This window comes from Carya illinoinensis, chromosome 16 (genome assembly GCF_018687715.1).
Source record: "Carya illinoinensis cultivar Pawnee chromosome 16, C.illinoinensisPawnee_v1, whole genome shotgun sequence".
In the NCBI taxonomy this organism is placed as follows: domain Eukaryota; kingdom Viridiplantae; phylum Streptophyta; class Magnoliopsida; order Fagales; family Juglandaceae; genus Carya; species Carya illinoinensis.
In genome coordinates this window covers 25311352-25325077 of record NC_056767.1, presented here as the reverse complement: position 1 = coordinate 25325077, position 13726 = coordinate 25311352, and the positions used below count along the sequence as shown (strand labels likewise).

Sequence of the window (13726 nt, the reverse complement as noted above, 5' to 3'; positions counted from 1 at the left end):
CTCCCATAAACTCCCCTTTTACTTTTTATACACATGTAACACAAGATCAGATCGAAGATCACAGATCTGATCTCATGCAACCACAAACAAATAACTCGATTAATGATACCCAAAAGATAACTATTTCAGGTACAATCCAAAGAAGGTTGCCAAATGAAGAGGATCCCAGTTGAGTTATTTTATTGGCTATAGCTTGACACGAATAGGAAAGGTGTGGCGTTATGCAGCAGCAGCCTAATTAAACCGTCGAGTCAATGCCTGGATTTTAACGCATTGAGTTGGAGGCTTTGCAATTGCCAAGTATTAGGATACGGTTAGGAATGGACAATTTAGGGTCCACGTGAAGGTATCACTCATCCCATCCATCACTGCTCCCCATAATAATAATTTCATCTATGAAACACCCAACTTCTAAAAGATACTGGAAAATAGGGGTTTTTTCGCAAAATTGCTAGAAAACTTTGACAGATAGAAGGAATAGAACACAAACATATGGCCATAGCTCATCTACAACCCATGACCATGAAAGCGAATCCAAGAAGAAAGAGGGTAAGGCTCTTTACAAAGCCTTAAAAAAGCTCTACAAACAGGTGCTTAGGGACACAGCCAACCAAAATGCCTTTTCTCTACTTTATGCAACCAGTAGCCCCATAGAAGATAGAGCCACACACCAAAATCCAAGTTATCAAATACCACCCCCCTCTCTCTCTCTCTCTCTCTCTCTCTATCTTTCTCTCTCCCCAAAAACCCAAATCCAAACATAACTCAATGCAAAAAAACAAAGCAAAATAAAGAAAGCAAGAAACTGTGTGTGCGTGCTTTGGGGACTGCAAGTGCAAGCTTGTTCGCAACTCTCAAAGCTGAAAAACTATTTGCTGTATTCTGCTTATTACTCCCAACCCCAGAAAGAAAACCAAAACACATGCTCGTTCATTCCCCCAACTCTTTTTATCATCACATCCACCACCAAAATCTCCTCTCTTCTTTCTCCTCCTTCCTCAACTTTCATCCGATCTTTTTGAACTTCACCTTCTTCCTCAGGGGTTAGAGACTTTTTGTTGAATTGGGTAATACAAGGAATTAGCAAAGATGATCACGCTATCAGACTTCTACCATGTTATGACTGCAATGGTGCCACTTTACGTGGCCATGATCTTAGCCTATGGCTCAGTGAAATGGTGGAAGATCTTCACCCCAGACCAGTGCTCCGGTATCAACCGGTTTGTGGCTCTCTTTGCAGTCCCTCTCCTCTCGTTCCACTTCATCTCCACCAATGATCCGTACACCATGAACTTGAGGTTTATTGCTGCTGATACCCTCCAAAAGCTCATCGTTTTAGCTGGTCTTGCGGTTTGGACTAAGGTGAGCAAAAGGGGCTGCTTGGAATGGGCAATTACTCTGTTCTCAGTCTCGACTCTACCAAACACTTTGGTCATGGGCATCCCTTTGCTCAAAGGAATGTATGGTGACTTTTCTGGAAGTTTGATGGTCCAAATTGTGGTCCTTCAGTGCATCATTTGGTACACTTTGATGCTCTTCTTATTTGAATTCAGAGGCGCCAGATTGCTCATCTCTGAGCAGTTCCCAGACACTGCGGGCTCCATTGTCTCAATCCATGTTGACTCTGACATCATGTCACTTGATGGAAGGCAGCCTCTAGAAACCGAAGCTGAAATCAAAGAAGATGGAAAGCTTCATGTCACTGTAAGAAAATCCAATGCTTCAAGATCAGATATCTTCTCAAGAAGGTCACAAGGTTTGTCATCCACAACTCCCAGACCCTCCAATCTAACCAATGCAGAGATATACTCCTTGCAATCCTCAAGAAACCCCACTCCAAGAGGTTCTAGTTTCAATCACACAGATTTCTACTCCATGATGGCTGGTGGGAGGAACTCAAACTTTGGTGCCTCTGATGTTTATGGCCTCTCAGCGTCACGAGGGCCAACACCAAGGCCTTCGAATTACGAGGAAGATGGTGGCGTCGGTGGCAAGCCTAGGTTCCATTACCATGCAGGCACAGGTGGGGCAGGGCATTACCCCGCACCAAACCCGGGCATGTTCTCACCAACGGGATCAAAAAATGTTGGTGCTAATGCAAATGCAAAGAAGCCAAATGGCCAAGCTCAGCAGAAGAGCGAGGATGGTGCTAGGGATCTCCATATGTTTGTTTGGAGCTCTAGTGCCTCTCCTGTTTCAGATGTCTTTGGAGGGCATGAATATGTTGCTCATGATCAGAAAGAAGTGAGAATGGGCGCTTCTCCAGGAAAAGGTAGTTTCTTATATTCACTTGTGTTTCTTATAGAAAAGCATTTGAAGATTCATTTTGTTCTTGTTTCTTCTTACTTTCCAGCATCTGTTAAATGAGATTTTAATCGTTGACCCTTTTGGTTTGCATTTGGATTATCAGTGGAGGGTCAGAGAGAGACTCAGGACTACTTAGAGAGAGACGAGTTTAGCTTTGGGAATAGAGAAGGAGAGATGAACAATCTTGAAGCTGAGAAAGTGGGAGATGGAAAACCCAAAACCATGCCTCCAGCAAGTGTCATGACTAGGCTTATACTCATCATGGTTTGGAGAAAGCTGATCAGAAACCCCAACACATACTCCAGTTTAATCGGCCTCACTTGGTCTCTAGTCTCATTCAGGTATCTGTCGTTTCTTCTCCGTCCAAACCATGAAAATCTCAAGTATTTTTTTCCAGTTTATGAATTCTATTTATATTTATGCTCATATATCTATATAATTATATTGATCATTCTGCATATTTTCCTTGCAGGTGGAATGTTGAAATGCCAGCCATCGTAGCAAAGTCCATTGCCATACTGTCAGATGCAGGGCTTGGCATGGCTATGTTCAGTCTTGGTCGGTACCAACACCCTCCTTGTATTACAGATTTGCTATAAAATATTTCCCCATTCTCTCATATTTTTTGGGCAAGTCAGTGTCTCATATTTCATTATTAGAAGTATTCAGAAAGCAAGCAAAAACCAGTAAACAAAAGCAAAATAAAGAAAAACGACAGTGTGGTTTTGATAATGTCTTGGTTCCTTTATGGATTTGGACAATATGTTGTCTTTCACTTTTTGCCGTGTCTATGTTGGGATCGATATCATTTGTGGCGATGAGTAGGAGTGGTGGTGATGATGATGTCCGACATTGGAGGGGATGTGATCACTGATGAAGGCTGGTGATGGGCATGCTGATGTTTTCTTTTTTATTTTGGATGTGAATGACAGGTCTGTTCATGGCTTTGCAACCGAGGATCATAGCATGTGGGAATTCCGTTGCAGCTTTTGCTATGACTATTAGATTCCTTGCAGGTCCAGCTGTCATGGCAGCAGCTTCCATTGCTGTTGGCCTTAAGGGCGTTCTCTTACACGTTGCCATTGTCCAGGTCACCTCTCTCTCTCTCTCTTCCTGACAAAAATCAATCCCACTTAACTACATAAGCTCGAAAAACTCCCCATCGAAAAAGTAATATATATATATATATAAATTGATATGAGCTATCTCTTGATAAGATTCTTTATGTTTTTTTCAGTAAAAGTTTTGTATATGATATTATAATCACAGCACCACGTTTAAGTCTTCAGAGTTTTTATTTTTTTAAGACTTTCCTGGAAAATCCATAACATGTGCTGGAAAGAGGAATGTAATAAAGCAGTGAGCTTAGTACATTGTCCAACCATTATTAAGAACTTGTTTGGGAGAGGGAAAGGTGTTAATGAACAACAAATATCTGTACCATTATTAACATGTTTTTTTGCCCCTGATCATGTTCCCTGGATTGCCAAACAAATCACAGGCAGCTCTCCCACAAGGAATTGTCCCCTTTGTCTTTGCCAAGGAGTACAATGTACATCCTGACATTCTCAGCACAGCGTGAGTATATTTTCCTGACACTTTAAAATCCTTAGATTTTTCCCCTACATTCTTTTTGTGTGTGCTGAGAGATTTTTTCTTTTTTTCTTTTCTTTTTTGCAGTGTTATATTTGGGATGCTAATTGCATTGCCCATAACGCTTGTCTACTATATTTTGTTGGGGCTATGAAATGGTGGAAATCATCAGAGAACAGGGCATGCATCAATGAAAGCTCAAGCAAGCCAATGTAGTGCAAGGAAAAGCCTGACAGATGATGATAAAAACCAGAAGCATAATGAGGAATAGGATCGGAGAATGATGAATCTTTTCTTTTGAATTGTCTTGGTAGTAAAATTGTAAAATCATGTTTGTAGTCAATTTATATATATTAAAAAAAAAAATGTTGCTTTAGTTAATTATAAACCAGAATTTCCTTCTGTTCTCTTCCTAGAATTTAGCCTTTCAGAAAAAGCAACAGAAAGAAAGAAGAAAAAGGAAAAGAAAAAGGAAAGGAGGAAAGGAAAGTGAGTGGATGTAATGATGCCCTCATGTTATTGTCTAATGCTCTACTTGAATGAATGCTGAAGGTTTCAAGCTTTCTTTTCTTTGACCATTTTGTTTGTTTACTGAGTTTTGCCATTTACAAATAGATATCTAAACATACACCTTACTGTATGATTCACTATAGTTACTAAAAAAGAAAGTCAAAACATAAATTTTTTTGTAACAACTGATGTGGTAAGTTTCTACATCAATTATGTGGTATATTTGCTGTGTCTATAAGTAGACTCGCAAAAAATCCTTGATATAAGAAGTGTTTCATCTCATTATTACAATTTTCTCAAATTTTCGTATAAAATATAATAAATAATTTAACTTTTTCAAATTTTAAAATAATAATAATATTAAAAAATAATATTCTAATAATATCTCATCTTAACTTACTATCCACCTTAATCAAATTTGAAGACACGTTTCTTCAGTCACAACTTGTTAATCAGTAAGTCAAAAGTTGAGAAAGTTGATTGTCTATTCCCATTTATAAGCATAATTACTTTTTATGAGGAATTTTATGGCCTTTGTAATTAAGAATAATTAGCTTTATAAGAAAGAAATATTGAGAGATTTAGGGAGGTTTTTGAGGGCTATATTATGAATGATATGTTTTCAGAAGGTAAATTAAGCAGATAGTGCAAAAAGGGACCCTCCATTATGAGAGATGGGGTTTGATTTGATTTAGACCTCTTTAGAATATTGGGAGACAATGGTCACAATCCAAAGTTTCTCTTCCTTTTTTTTCTTATTTTTATCACTCCTTTCTTCGTCCCCCTCATTCTTTTTAGTTACACAATGCCTTTTCCTGACAACTTTCCTTTTCACTGTTGGTCTATGTTTGTTGCTTTGGATGACATCCTTTTGAACTCTTACGAATTATCAAAAATAAAAAAAGATTATATAAGAAGGCCTCTTCCTATTGGCCATTCAATACATATCTTTATTAAGTACTTCCGTTATTTTATTTATCTATTTTTTTGAGAGTATATATGGGGAATATTCTCATATATAATTGAGATCACTTGGTTTTGGTTTTAAAGATATTTTAGATCTTTTAATTTATAAAAAAAAGAAGAAGATATTTTAGATCTTTTAAATATCAAAGCATTTTTTAATATCTCAAAGTATTTTGGTTCATGTTTTGAGACTAATATCAATATCAGTAGTACTAATGGAATTTAGGTCGGATATCGACACAAGACCTTGGTTGGGAAGAGAGTAGAGCTCAGAGCATTCTCAATGAATTAGCCAAATGTTAAATTCATTCCCTATTTAGTTATTAGATCCTAAAATACTACCACAATGGATTATCTAACATCTAAATATTTGGACTTTAGCTACAGTAAACACCAAAATTATTTCCAAATTTTTTTTGTTACTGTAGCTTTACCAAATGTTTATTTTATCCAATATTTTTCTCTTCATCATTCTCTTCATCATTCCACTCAACTGCATCCATAGTTTCTATAGAAAATCCACCACATACAACTCAAATAAAATAAATTATTAAATGGTAAAAAATGATAAAATAAAATAAATTAATATATAATTAAAAACTATTAAATATTTTTTTAAAAATTAATTAATTTATTACTATATAATAAATAAATAGATAATTTAATATGGAGGTTGATGTGAATAGTCAAAGTGAAATTCATCTTATATTATTTCATTATTATATAAGAAAAAAATAGATATTCCAATGTGGAAACTTATGTGACTGGAATAGCTAAAAGCTAAAATTCATCTCATATCCATCAAAAGTGTCCTTTAACATTGGTTAATCCATTGAGGATGCTCTCGTGAGGAAGCCATACAAAGGGTCCCCCAAAAATCTGGAAAACCCACCATCCCTCTTATTATCCCTCTATACAAATTTTATTTAAAAAACTCTTTTTGTCCCCTATAATTTAAAGTAAGTCCCTTTGCCTCTTAAAAATATAAAATGCAGATAGCATTTTTGTTGGGTTTGTGGAGTCTAGTAATTTATTCTTGTGGCGACCCTATTTAGCCTAAGCCTTGTGTTCGCCCTGGGGAGTTTTTTTGTGTGGCTTAAGAAATGCCAGACAGAAAGTTTGCTAGAGCTACACTCAGACAAAAAGTTTGTTTGAGACTCATTCGAACGAATAACACGTGATTGAAAAATTAGGGCTTCCGTTGTGTAACCTAGGGCTGTACAGAAAATCGAGAAATCAGCCAGAACCAATTAGACCGGCTGTAGGAGCAGGGAACCGGCCGAAACCGTCAAAGAACCGATCGGTCGGTTCGGTTTGAAGTTGGACCTAGGAAAAAACCGCTGAACAGGCTGACGTCAGCTATCTTTATTTTTTTTTTCAAATATATGTAAATGAAACGACGCCATTTCACTTCACTTAAGTGAAACAACGTCATCAGGATACAAAAATAAATAAATGCAACAGCGCCGTTTAGTCTAGGGTTAGCCTTCGAAGAAACACCCCCCTTCTTCTCTTTTCTTCCTTCGTCGTCACCTCTTCTCTCTCTCTCTCTCTCTCTCTCTCTCTCTCTCTCTCTCTCTCTCTCAGAGACTCTCTCTCTCTCTCTCTCTCTCTCTCTCTCTCTCTCTCTCTCTCTCTCTCTCTCTCTCTCTCTCTCTCAGAGACTCTCTTCTCTACTCTGTCTCTTAGACTCATTCACTCCACAAATAAGTTCTCTCGACTTTAACGTGACTCACAACCTTGCACGTGGGCATGAGCCACCACCTCCTCCTCCCTCTCCATTGAACTCCCACTGCACCAATGGAAAGTGGGAAACCGATTCCCAGACCATCGAACTGATCGGTGCCAACCGATCAAATTCCGGCCGGTTCTCTTCTTCCCTATCGATCGGTTTTGGTCGAGATGTTTGGATATTTAATGTGTCGGTGGGGTTTTGGTTTGCCATCGAAACCAATGCCGAACCTTCGGTTTTCAGCCCTAGTGTAACCCAATATATATATGTTTATTACTAACAGTATGACCATTTTGAGCATTGTAATTTTTCCCCATAGTGTTCTTTGGCATTTCTCAAGTATAAATCTTTTGTAACTCTGTGGACGTGCGTAGGCACATTAGTGAACCACATAAATCTTTGTGTCATGTGATTGATTTCGTAATTTGTCCTTACTTTTCTTGCATCATTTTCACAACAATTTTTTCGCTTGTTCTAAAAATACATGTATTTAGTTTTTGAAATAACTCGAAACTTTGCCCAAAATCTATTTTATCATTTTTTTCCTTGTAAGTTAAAAGTTTTGACCTACAAAATTTTCAAAAGCTAAAACATCCATTTTAAATAAAGACCATTTATATATATAGCACATGCATGAATTTTTTATTCTCCCTTTAATTACTCCTTTAACTTCTTGCTTGTTCTAGTTTGTTTTATTTGTTTTCCAAAATCATTTTGAAGCAAACTCACCTGACCGTCGTAAGAGATCAGTTGTGATTGGCAACAAGAGATCAAAGTTGCTCTTATATTGCCATTATGTATCTAAATAGCAACAGATAAACCCTCCACACTTGAGCCAATAGTGCCTAACCACCTTAAATTCAGCTGCAGGTGAAGTCTAGCAGCTCTTTAGTATCTCATTCCCAAAATTCTCAACTAAAGAAGATCAGCTACATATATCAGCTACATTTATCAAATCATTTACAACTCTTTTAAAAATGCATCTACATTAGAATGAATTATTCTATTCTTAAGTCGGTATATAAAGCACACCATCCATATCACTTAAATGGTAAGATTTAATTTGTAAGATTCAAATTTTAAAATCTATCTTTCGAATTAAATTATGCTACGTAAATAGTATGTAGTGTAGAGGTTTTAGAATAACGGTACTTATATTAAAACATTATAATATTCCACTTGTTCGTGCGCATGATTTGGCAAAATCGTCATTGCTTCCCTTAGAGGAAGCACTTGGTCTCATTTTTTTCACCAAATTCATTCACCCTAGTTCCATAGTGAAAAAGGACCCTTCACCTCTAGCATTGATCTCTTCTGCCTCACTTTGTAATAACGATGTTGATAAGAAAACTTGATTAAAACCTATATATTCTTTTGCATTTTGGTTCTTGATGGCAGGGGCTTCTACTCCCCAAAATTTTCAACACAGCCATTTTTTTTTTTTTTCAGTTTCTACATGCACAAGGTAAACTTGGTAAAGCGATCAACTTGCATGTTGTAATTGATTAGATTAATTTCAATGTGGAATGAATTGAGAATGATCAACTTGTAGCCATGCACGCTTGCTAAGGTCCTTTGAATCAAATAGCATTAGGTCTGATCTCTAAATGGAAGAACCAGGTTCGAACCCTCGACCCGGCCTTTATAACCAAAAAAGAAAGAAAAACTTGTAGGCATGCTGGCCATATATAGTCTCATGCTCGCGTACCTATAATACTTAAAATATGATGTGTTTGGCACTAGCACTGATGGCTGTACATGATCTTGAGCATGATCATCACTTAATTAATATGCTCTAAGCTAGCACGTGCTTAAATGCATGCATGTGATCATAGCCCCCACGCACAAAGGCGCATGCAACAGGTAGCTAGCTAGATTTCAGCTTTCAGGAGCTTGATTAATATTAGGTTGCCGTATTGTATGGTTTTTGTTTTCTAGGGCGTGCCTACTAAGCATGCAATATGGGCAAAGCTGTCAGCATGCACTATGGATTTGTACGCCAGTTTCATTATTCTGCCCATTTGCCTCTTAGGTCACTTTTCCTCCTCTATGCCCTGCATGATAATCAGCATATTCAAGACAACCATATATGCAGCTGGTCAAGATGCCTCTCCATTGCTCTTCAGAAACTGAATTGGTATTTATTACAATTATTCTCAATATTCTTCTGGATATATACGGCTAACTTAATTGGAATCAGTTCTGATTATTTATTCTACATTTACTGTAGAAATTAACCCTACTTTTTTAAGTGTTTGTCGAGAAAGTTCATGCATTGCGGAAACTTCGTCATATTTATCACTTATGCTTGCTTCAACTTTCATTCATATTTTCATCAGATTGATCAATTTCAAGTTCTTTATGTTTTTTAGGAAAATATTTCAACCGATTGCAAGCAGTGAGCGGTAGAACTGCCCAAGCTAGCTCTTAATTATATATATTTATCAAGAAAAAATCTATTTATTATCTATTTTTTCAACATCTTCTCGTCATTGTATGATGTGGTATTAAATGATATATAAGTTCACAAATAAAATAATAAATAATCTCTAATTATATAATGTCACACTATAGTCAGATGATGAGAATTAAGATGATGAATAGTATTATTTATTTATAAATACTATTGATGTAGTATTGTTCATCAGCATCATTTTTTTAAAGAAAAACTAAGACTTTATCTAAGGTGTTGATAGACAAAATCAATAAATAAATACAGAAAAAATAAATAAGACTACGGTAGATAATATTTTCCTGTTCATACGAGTCTCTTATTGTCGCAAAGCTTGTTCACATGGATAGAACAAGCGCGCAGTACTTGATCTTCTTCTCGTGACATCAACAGGCACAAAAGTTTTCAGGAATCTCGGCTGTGAAGCTCATATTGTATTTGACTACTCATTCATCTATCAAATCCTAGCATGACCATGGAAATGGTGGCTTTGTATGGAAAAGAAGTTCAAAACAATCAATGATAGCATTGTGTAGTGCCTCTGATCCCCCAGCCCCAGGTAACACCTGATGGACAAACAGCTAGAACTCTTTGATTTGAGACACATAACACACACACAAACACAAATATATATATATATATATTTATATATATATATATAATATATAATATTCACTGCCTGCAAGAGATCAACATGCAAATAAAGGCTTGAGATTTCATCACTATCAATGGTTCACATCAATCAAATCGAAGTATATATATATACATAAATATATATATAACTTACTATATATTTATTTCGTGATAATAATGAAGATATAAATGCAAGTTTCTCGAACAAGAAGCATCAATATTAGACTTCTAGTTCTTCTAGTTCCATCACGCGTGGACAATGAATCTTGTAGCAGTACTCGCAGATCATTAGAATATCAAGTACGAATAGATGTCTGAAGAGGAAAAACTAAAAATGCAGAAGAATTATCATTCCATCTGCCATTACACCAACAAGAAAAGTTGTGTGGGAAATGATTCTTCTTATTACTATCATATAAATATATATATATATATATCTATATATTTATACAGGTTAAGGGTTTCCAGCATGGCCAGCAACACCTTGAATAAAGAACCTTGATAATAACGAAAGCGAAGATGTGACCCGAGTGGCCGACGGGGAAAATAAACTGATTTATATATACATATATGTAACGGTTAAAATATTGGAGATCAAAGAAAGGACAAAACTTAGTTATCATTAGTTAGCTTTCTTTTTCTTTGTCCTCCACCATAAAACAAGCCCTACTTCCTATCATTAAGTTTTTGTGGGATTGTGGTCAGACATGAACTCTGGCCTACTAGTTGCTTCTTGTACAAATCCATATCATAGTCAGAAATGCTTTAATCATTAAAAAAAAATCATAAATAAATTTATAAATTAACTTTATTTGACTTCATAAGTTAAATCGTAAAATTATTTATTATAAAATAAATTTAACGTATAAAACGATATCAATTTATATATTTATTTTTATGAGATGAATATATCAATTTTTTAACATATATAATTCTCGAAATATGAGTTTTGCTGATCTTCATGATGAGTCATGTAATCTATTACTATGTTCAATATCCATAAATTTTATAATATAAGTTTGAAGTGATTTAAAAAAATCACGTCAATATAAAATATCATGTAATTTTAAATTGTAAATATTCGAGACATGCAGTAGTTCCACTTATTATCTATATAACTCTGTGATCCAATTAGTCATGATCAGGGAATGCTACGTTCAAATTAATTACTCTACAACCATTCACACATGATCAAGTGGGTGCATGTACGTACAATTAGTGTATAAGAGCTATATATTATGATTACGAGATTTAGCAAAGAATATAGCCTCTTTCCGGCCTATATATATCCTTACGTGCTTCAAAAATTAAAAATAACCCAAATAAGGATTGTTATTCTTGATCTCATAACACAAGATCATGTTATTGATCCCATCCTTTCCCAATTAGATTTAAGCTGAAAACCTACACCATTTTTGCGGTTGATGGGCGTTTATCGATCCCGCGTCACCATAACAAGAGGTACAAGAGCAAAGAAGTATTAAAATTCAAACTTGATATCTCTGTGAAATCACAACTTATTCCAAAAGTTCAAACTGATTTGAAGATGTAGATTTTATTATTTATTTTATATCTTAACACTCCCCCTCACATATAGGCCAGACTCTTTCTCAATGAGTAGTTCAACACGTGAAATATTTAATTAAATGGGATAAAGTGTAGAGTCAGTATTTAAATTTAGGACTTATGTTCTGATACCATGTTTTCTAATACCATGTGAAATCACGATTTGTCTCTAAAATTTAAGCTGATGGGAAGATGTAAATTTTATTGATTTATTATTTATTTTATATCTTAAAAATCTTAACATGACTAATTCTACTTGTGAGCCAATGTGAAAGATACATCATTCACATTGTATTATTCTTAACATGACCTAGGTCCTGTGACACACACACACATGATATATATAGCAAGAATTGATTTGAGAGAAAAGTTCAAGAATTTGAATTTTAAATTGTTTTTAAATCTAATTAACATGTTAGTGGTGTATAAAAGATCATCACACCCTCCAAATATACCAGCTAACAAAGAATATTTTTCTTTACACGTACTTTTTGACATTAATGTAATGAAAATTCTTATATTAATGGACATTTGAATATCATGTGATATCGCATATATAATAAAGTTGAAATCTTATCATGTGTACATGAATCTACGTACACATTTACATGCTAAACACGATCGATCGAATGACGAGGAAATAAAAAGCTAGACATTGGTTTAGCAATTATATTGGATTCACTTTTGTCTTATAGTTGTGTCATATCATCATATATATATATTACACTTACTTAATTATTTGTCAAACTCTTAGAGAAAAACCCACGAATTAGAGAGTCAAAATTATCATGCGGAACTCCTCGATCTTTTCCCTTTTCTTCTCATGTGTCTTAAATTTACCCACCTATTTATCATGATGCCTGCGGCCTTGATCTCATTTTCTTTTCCCCCCTAGCAGTACTATCTCCACCACCCATCTCACAGCTTACCTAACTCTACTACTACTGCTGCGTACAAGTACTTATTACGTCCTATCGATCCTTAAGTACGTACTTGTCACTTGATCTAGATCTATTACTTCAGTGCCATTAATTCATGAGTAGTGCTTTTGTAGATCATTTTCGAATTTAGATCTTGAGAAATCTTAGCTAAAGAGGGAAAATGATTTTATATATATATATACACACACACACATACATGCATACTTTTACATACAAATGCAGAATTATTTCTTAATTGGTTGCTGGATCCATTCCAGTCAAGATCGAGCAGTGCACCCTAGTACTACAATGTCAAAAGCTTAATTGCCAAATATTGTACAAAGTACTTCACAGTAGTCCACTTTATAATGAATTGCACCCCAAACCATGCACATATATAACATTTTTCTTTGAAAAAACTGCCATTTTCTTTGGCAATGAAGACAATGGGACCATGGGTCCTGGACCACTGATCACATGTCCCATTGTCTATTCATTTAATTTTTTTTTTTTTTTGTCAATTGTTCTTTGGTGAATATTGTTGAAGCTTTTCACCCCCTCTTTTGTACCTACTTATATATATATATATATATCTTTAATTAATTGCTTGTGTGTGTATATATATATTATCATACATAAAACATAAAAAGCAAACTTTTATGAGGGAGAAAGCCAAAAGTTATTGTACCTCTCTTTCTTAAAATTAGAAAAAAAAATATTTATAAGTCTATTTTATTAATTATTATTCTCTTTCTTAAAAAGATAATTTACTCTAAAACAAGACATTTTTTCTTATTCCCGCGGGCAAATACATGACTTCTTCTATTTATAATACACTAGTATATTGAAAATAAATTAGGTGGAATTAAAAATATATGTATCGTATAGTAATATTAAATAAATATCAAACCAAAACTTTATGAGAAATATATGGATTTCATTTATTTGTTAATATAAACATTCAAAACTTTCTATCTTTGAACACGCATCTCTAGGAGAATATAACATATGTATGCACGCAGTTGCAGGGGAAATTGCTTTAAAACT

The 13726-nt window shown here is 34.9% G+C and overlaps 1 protein-coding gene across 1 annotated transcript; it reads left to right on the top strand.

The window, feature by feature from the left end:
• Window positions 1-504: 504 nt before the first annotated feature.
• On the top strand, window positions 505-4478 carry LOC122299400 (auxin efflux carrier component 1-like). The gene is made up of 6 exons (XM_043109657.1): window positions 505-2272; window positions 2411-2648; window positions 2780-2865; window positions 3240-3397; window positions 3809-3885; window positions 3988-4478. Exons 1-6 carry the CDS (start codon window positions 1090-1092, stop codon window positions 4052-4054), a joined length of 1809 nt encoding a protein of 602 aa, XP_042965591.1. The 5' UTR covers window positions 505-1089; the 3' UTR covers window positions 4055-4478.
• The last annotated feature ends 9248 nt before the right edge of the window (window positions 4479-13726 follow it).

What these genes read in the sequence shown, in the direction of transcription:
- LOC122299400 (XM_043109657.1), top strand. Translation starts at nt 1,090, where the DNA reads ATGATCACGCTATCAGACTTCTACCATGTTATGACTGCAATGGTGCCA. An exon ending in GGGCGCTTCTCCAGGAAAAG is followed by an intron (nt 2,273 to 2,410) that starts GTAGTTTCTTAT and finishes TTGGATTATCAG; the next exon opens with TGGAGGGTCAGAGAGAGACT. An exon ending in CATGGCTATGTTCAGTCTTG is followed by an intron (nt 2,866 to 3,239) that starts GTCGGTACCAAC and finishes TGTGAATGACAG; the next exon opens with GTCTGTTCATGGCTTTGCAA.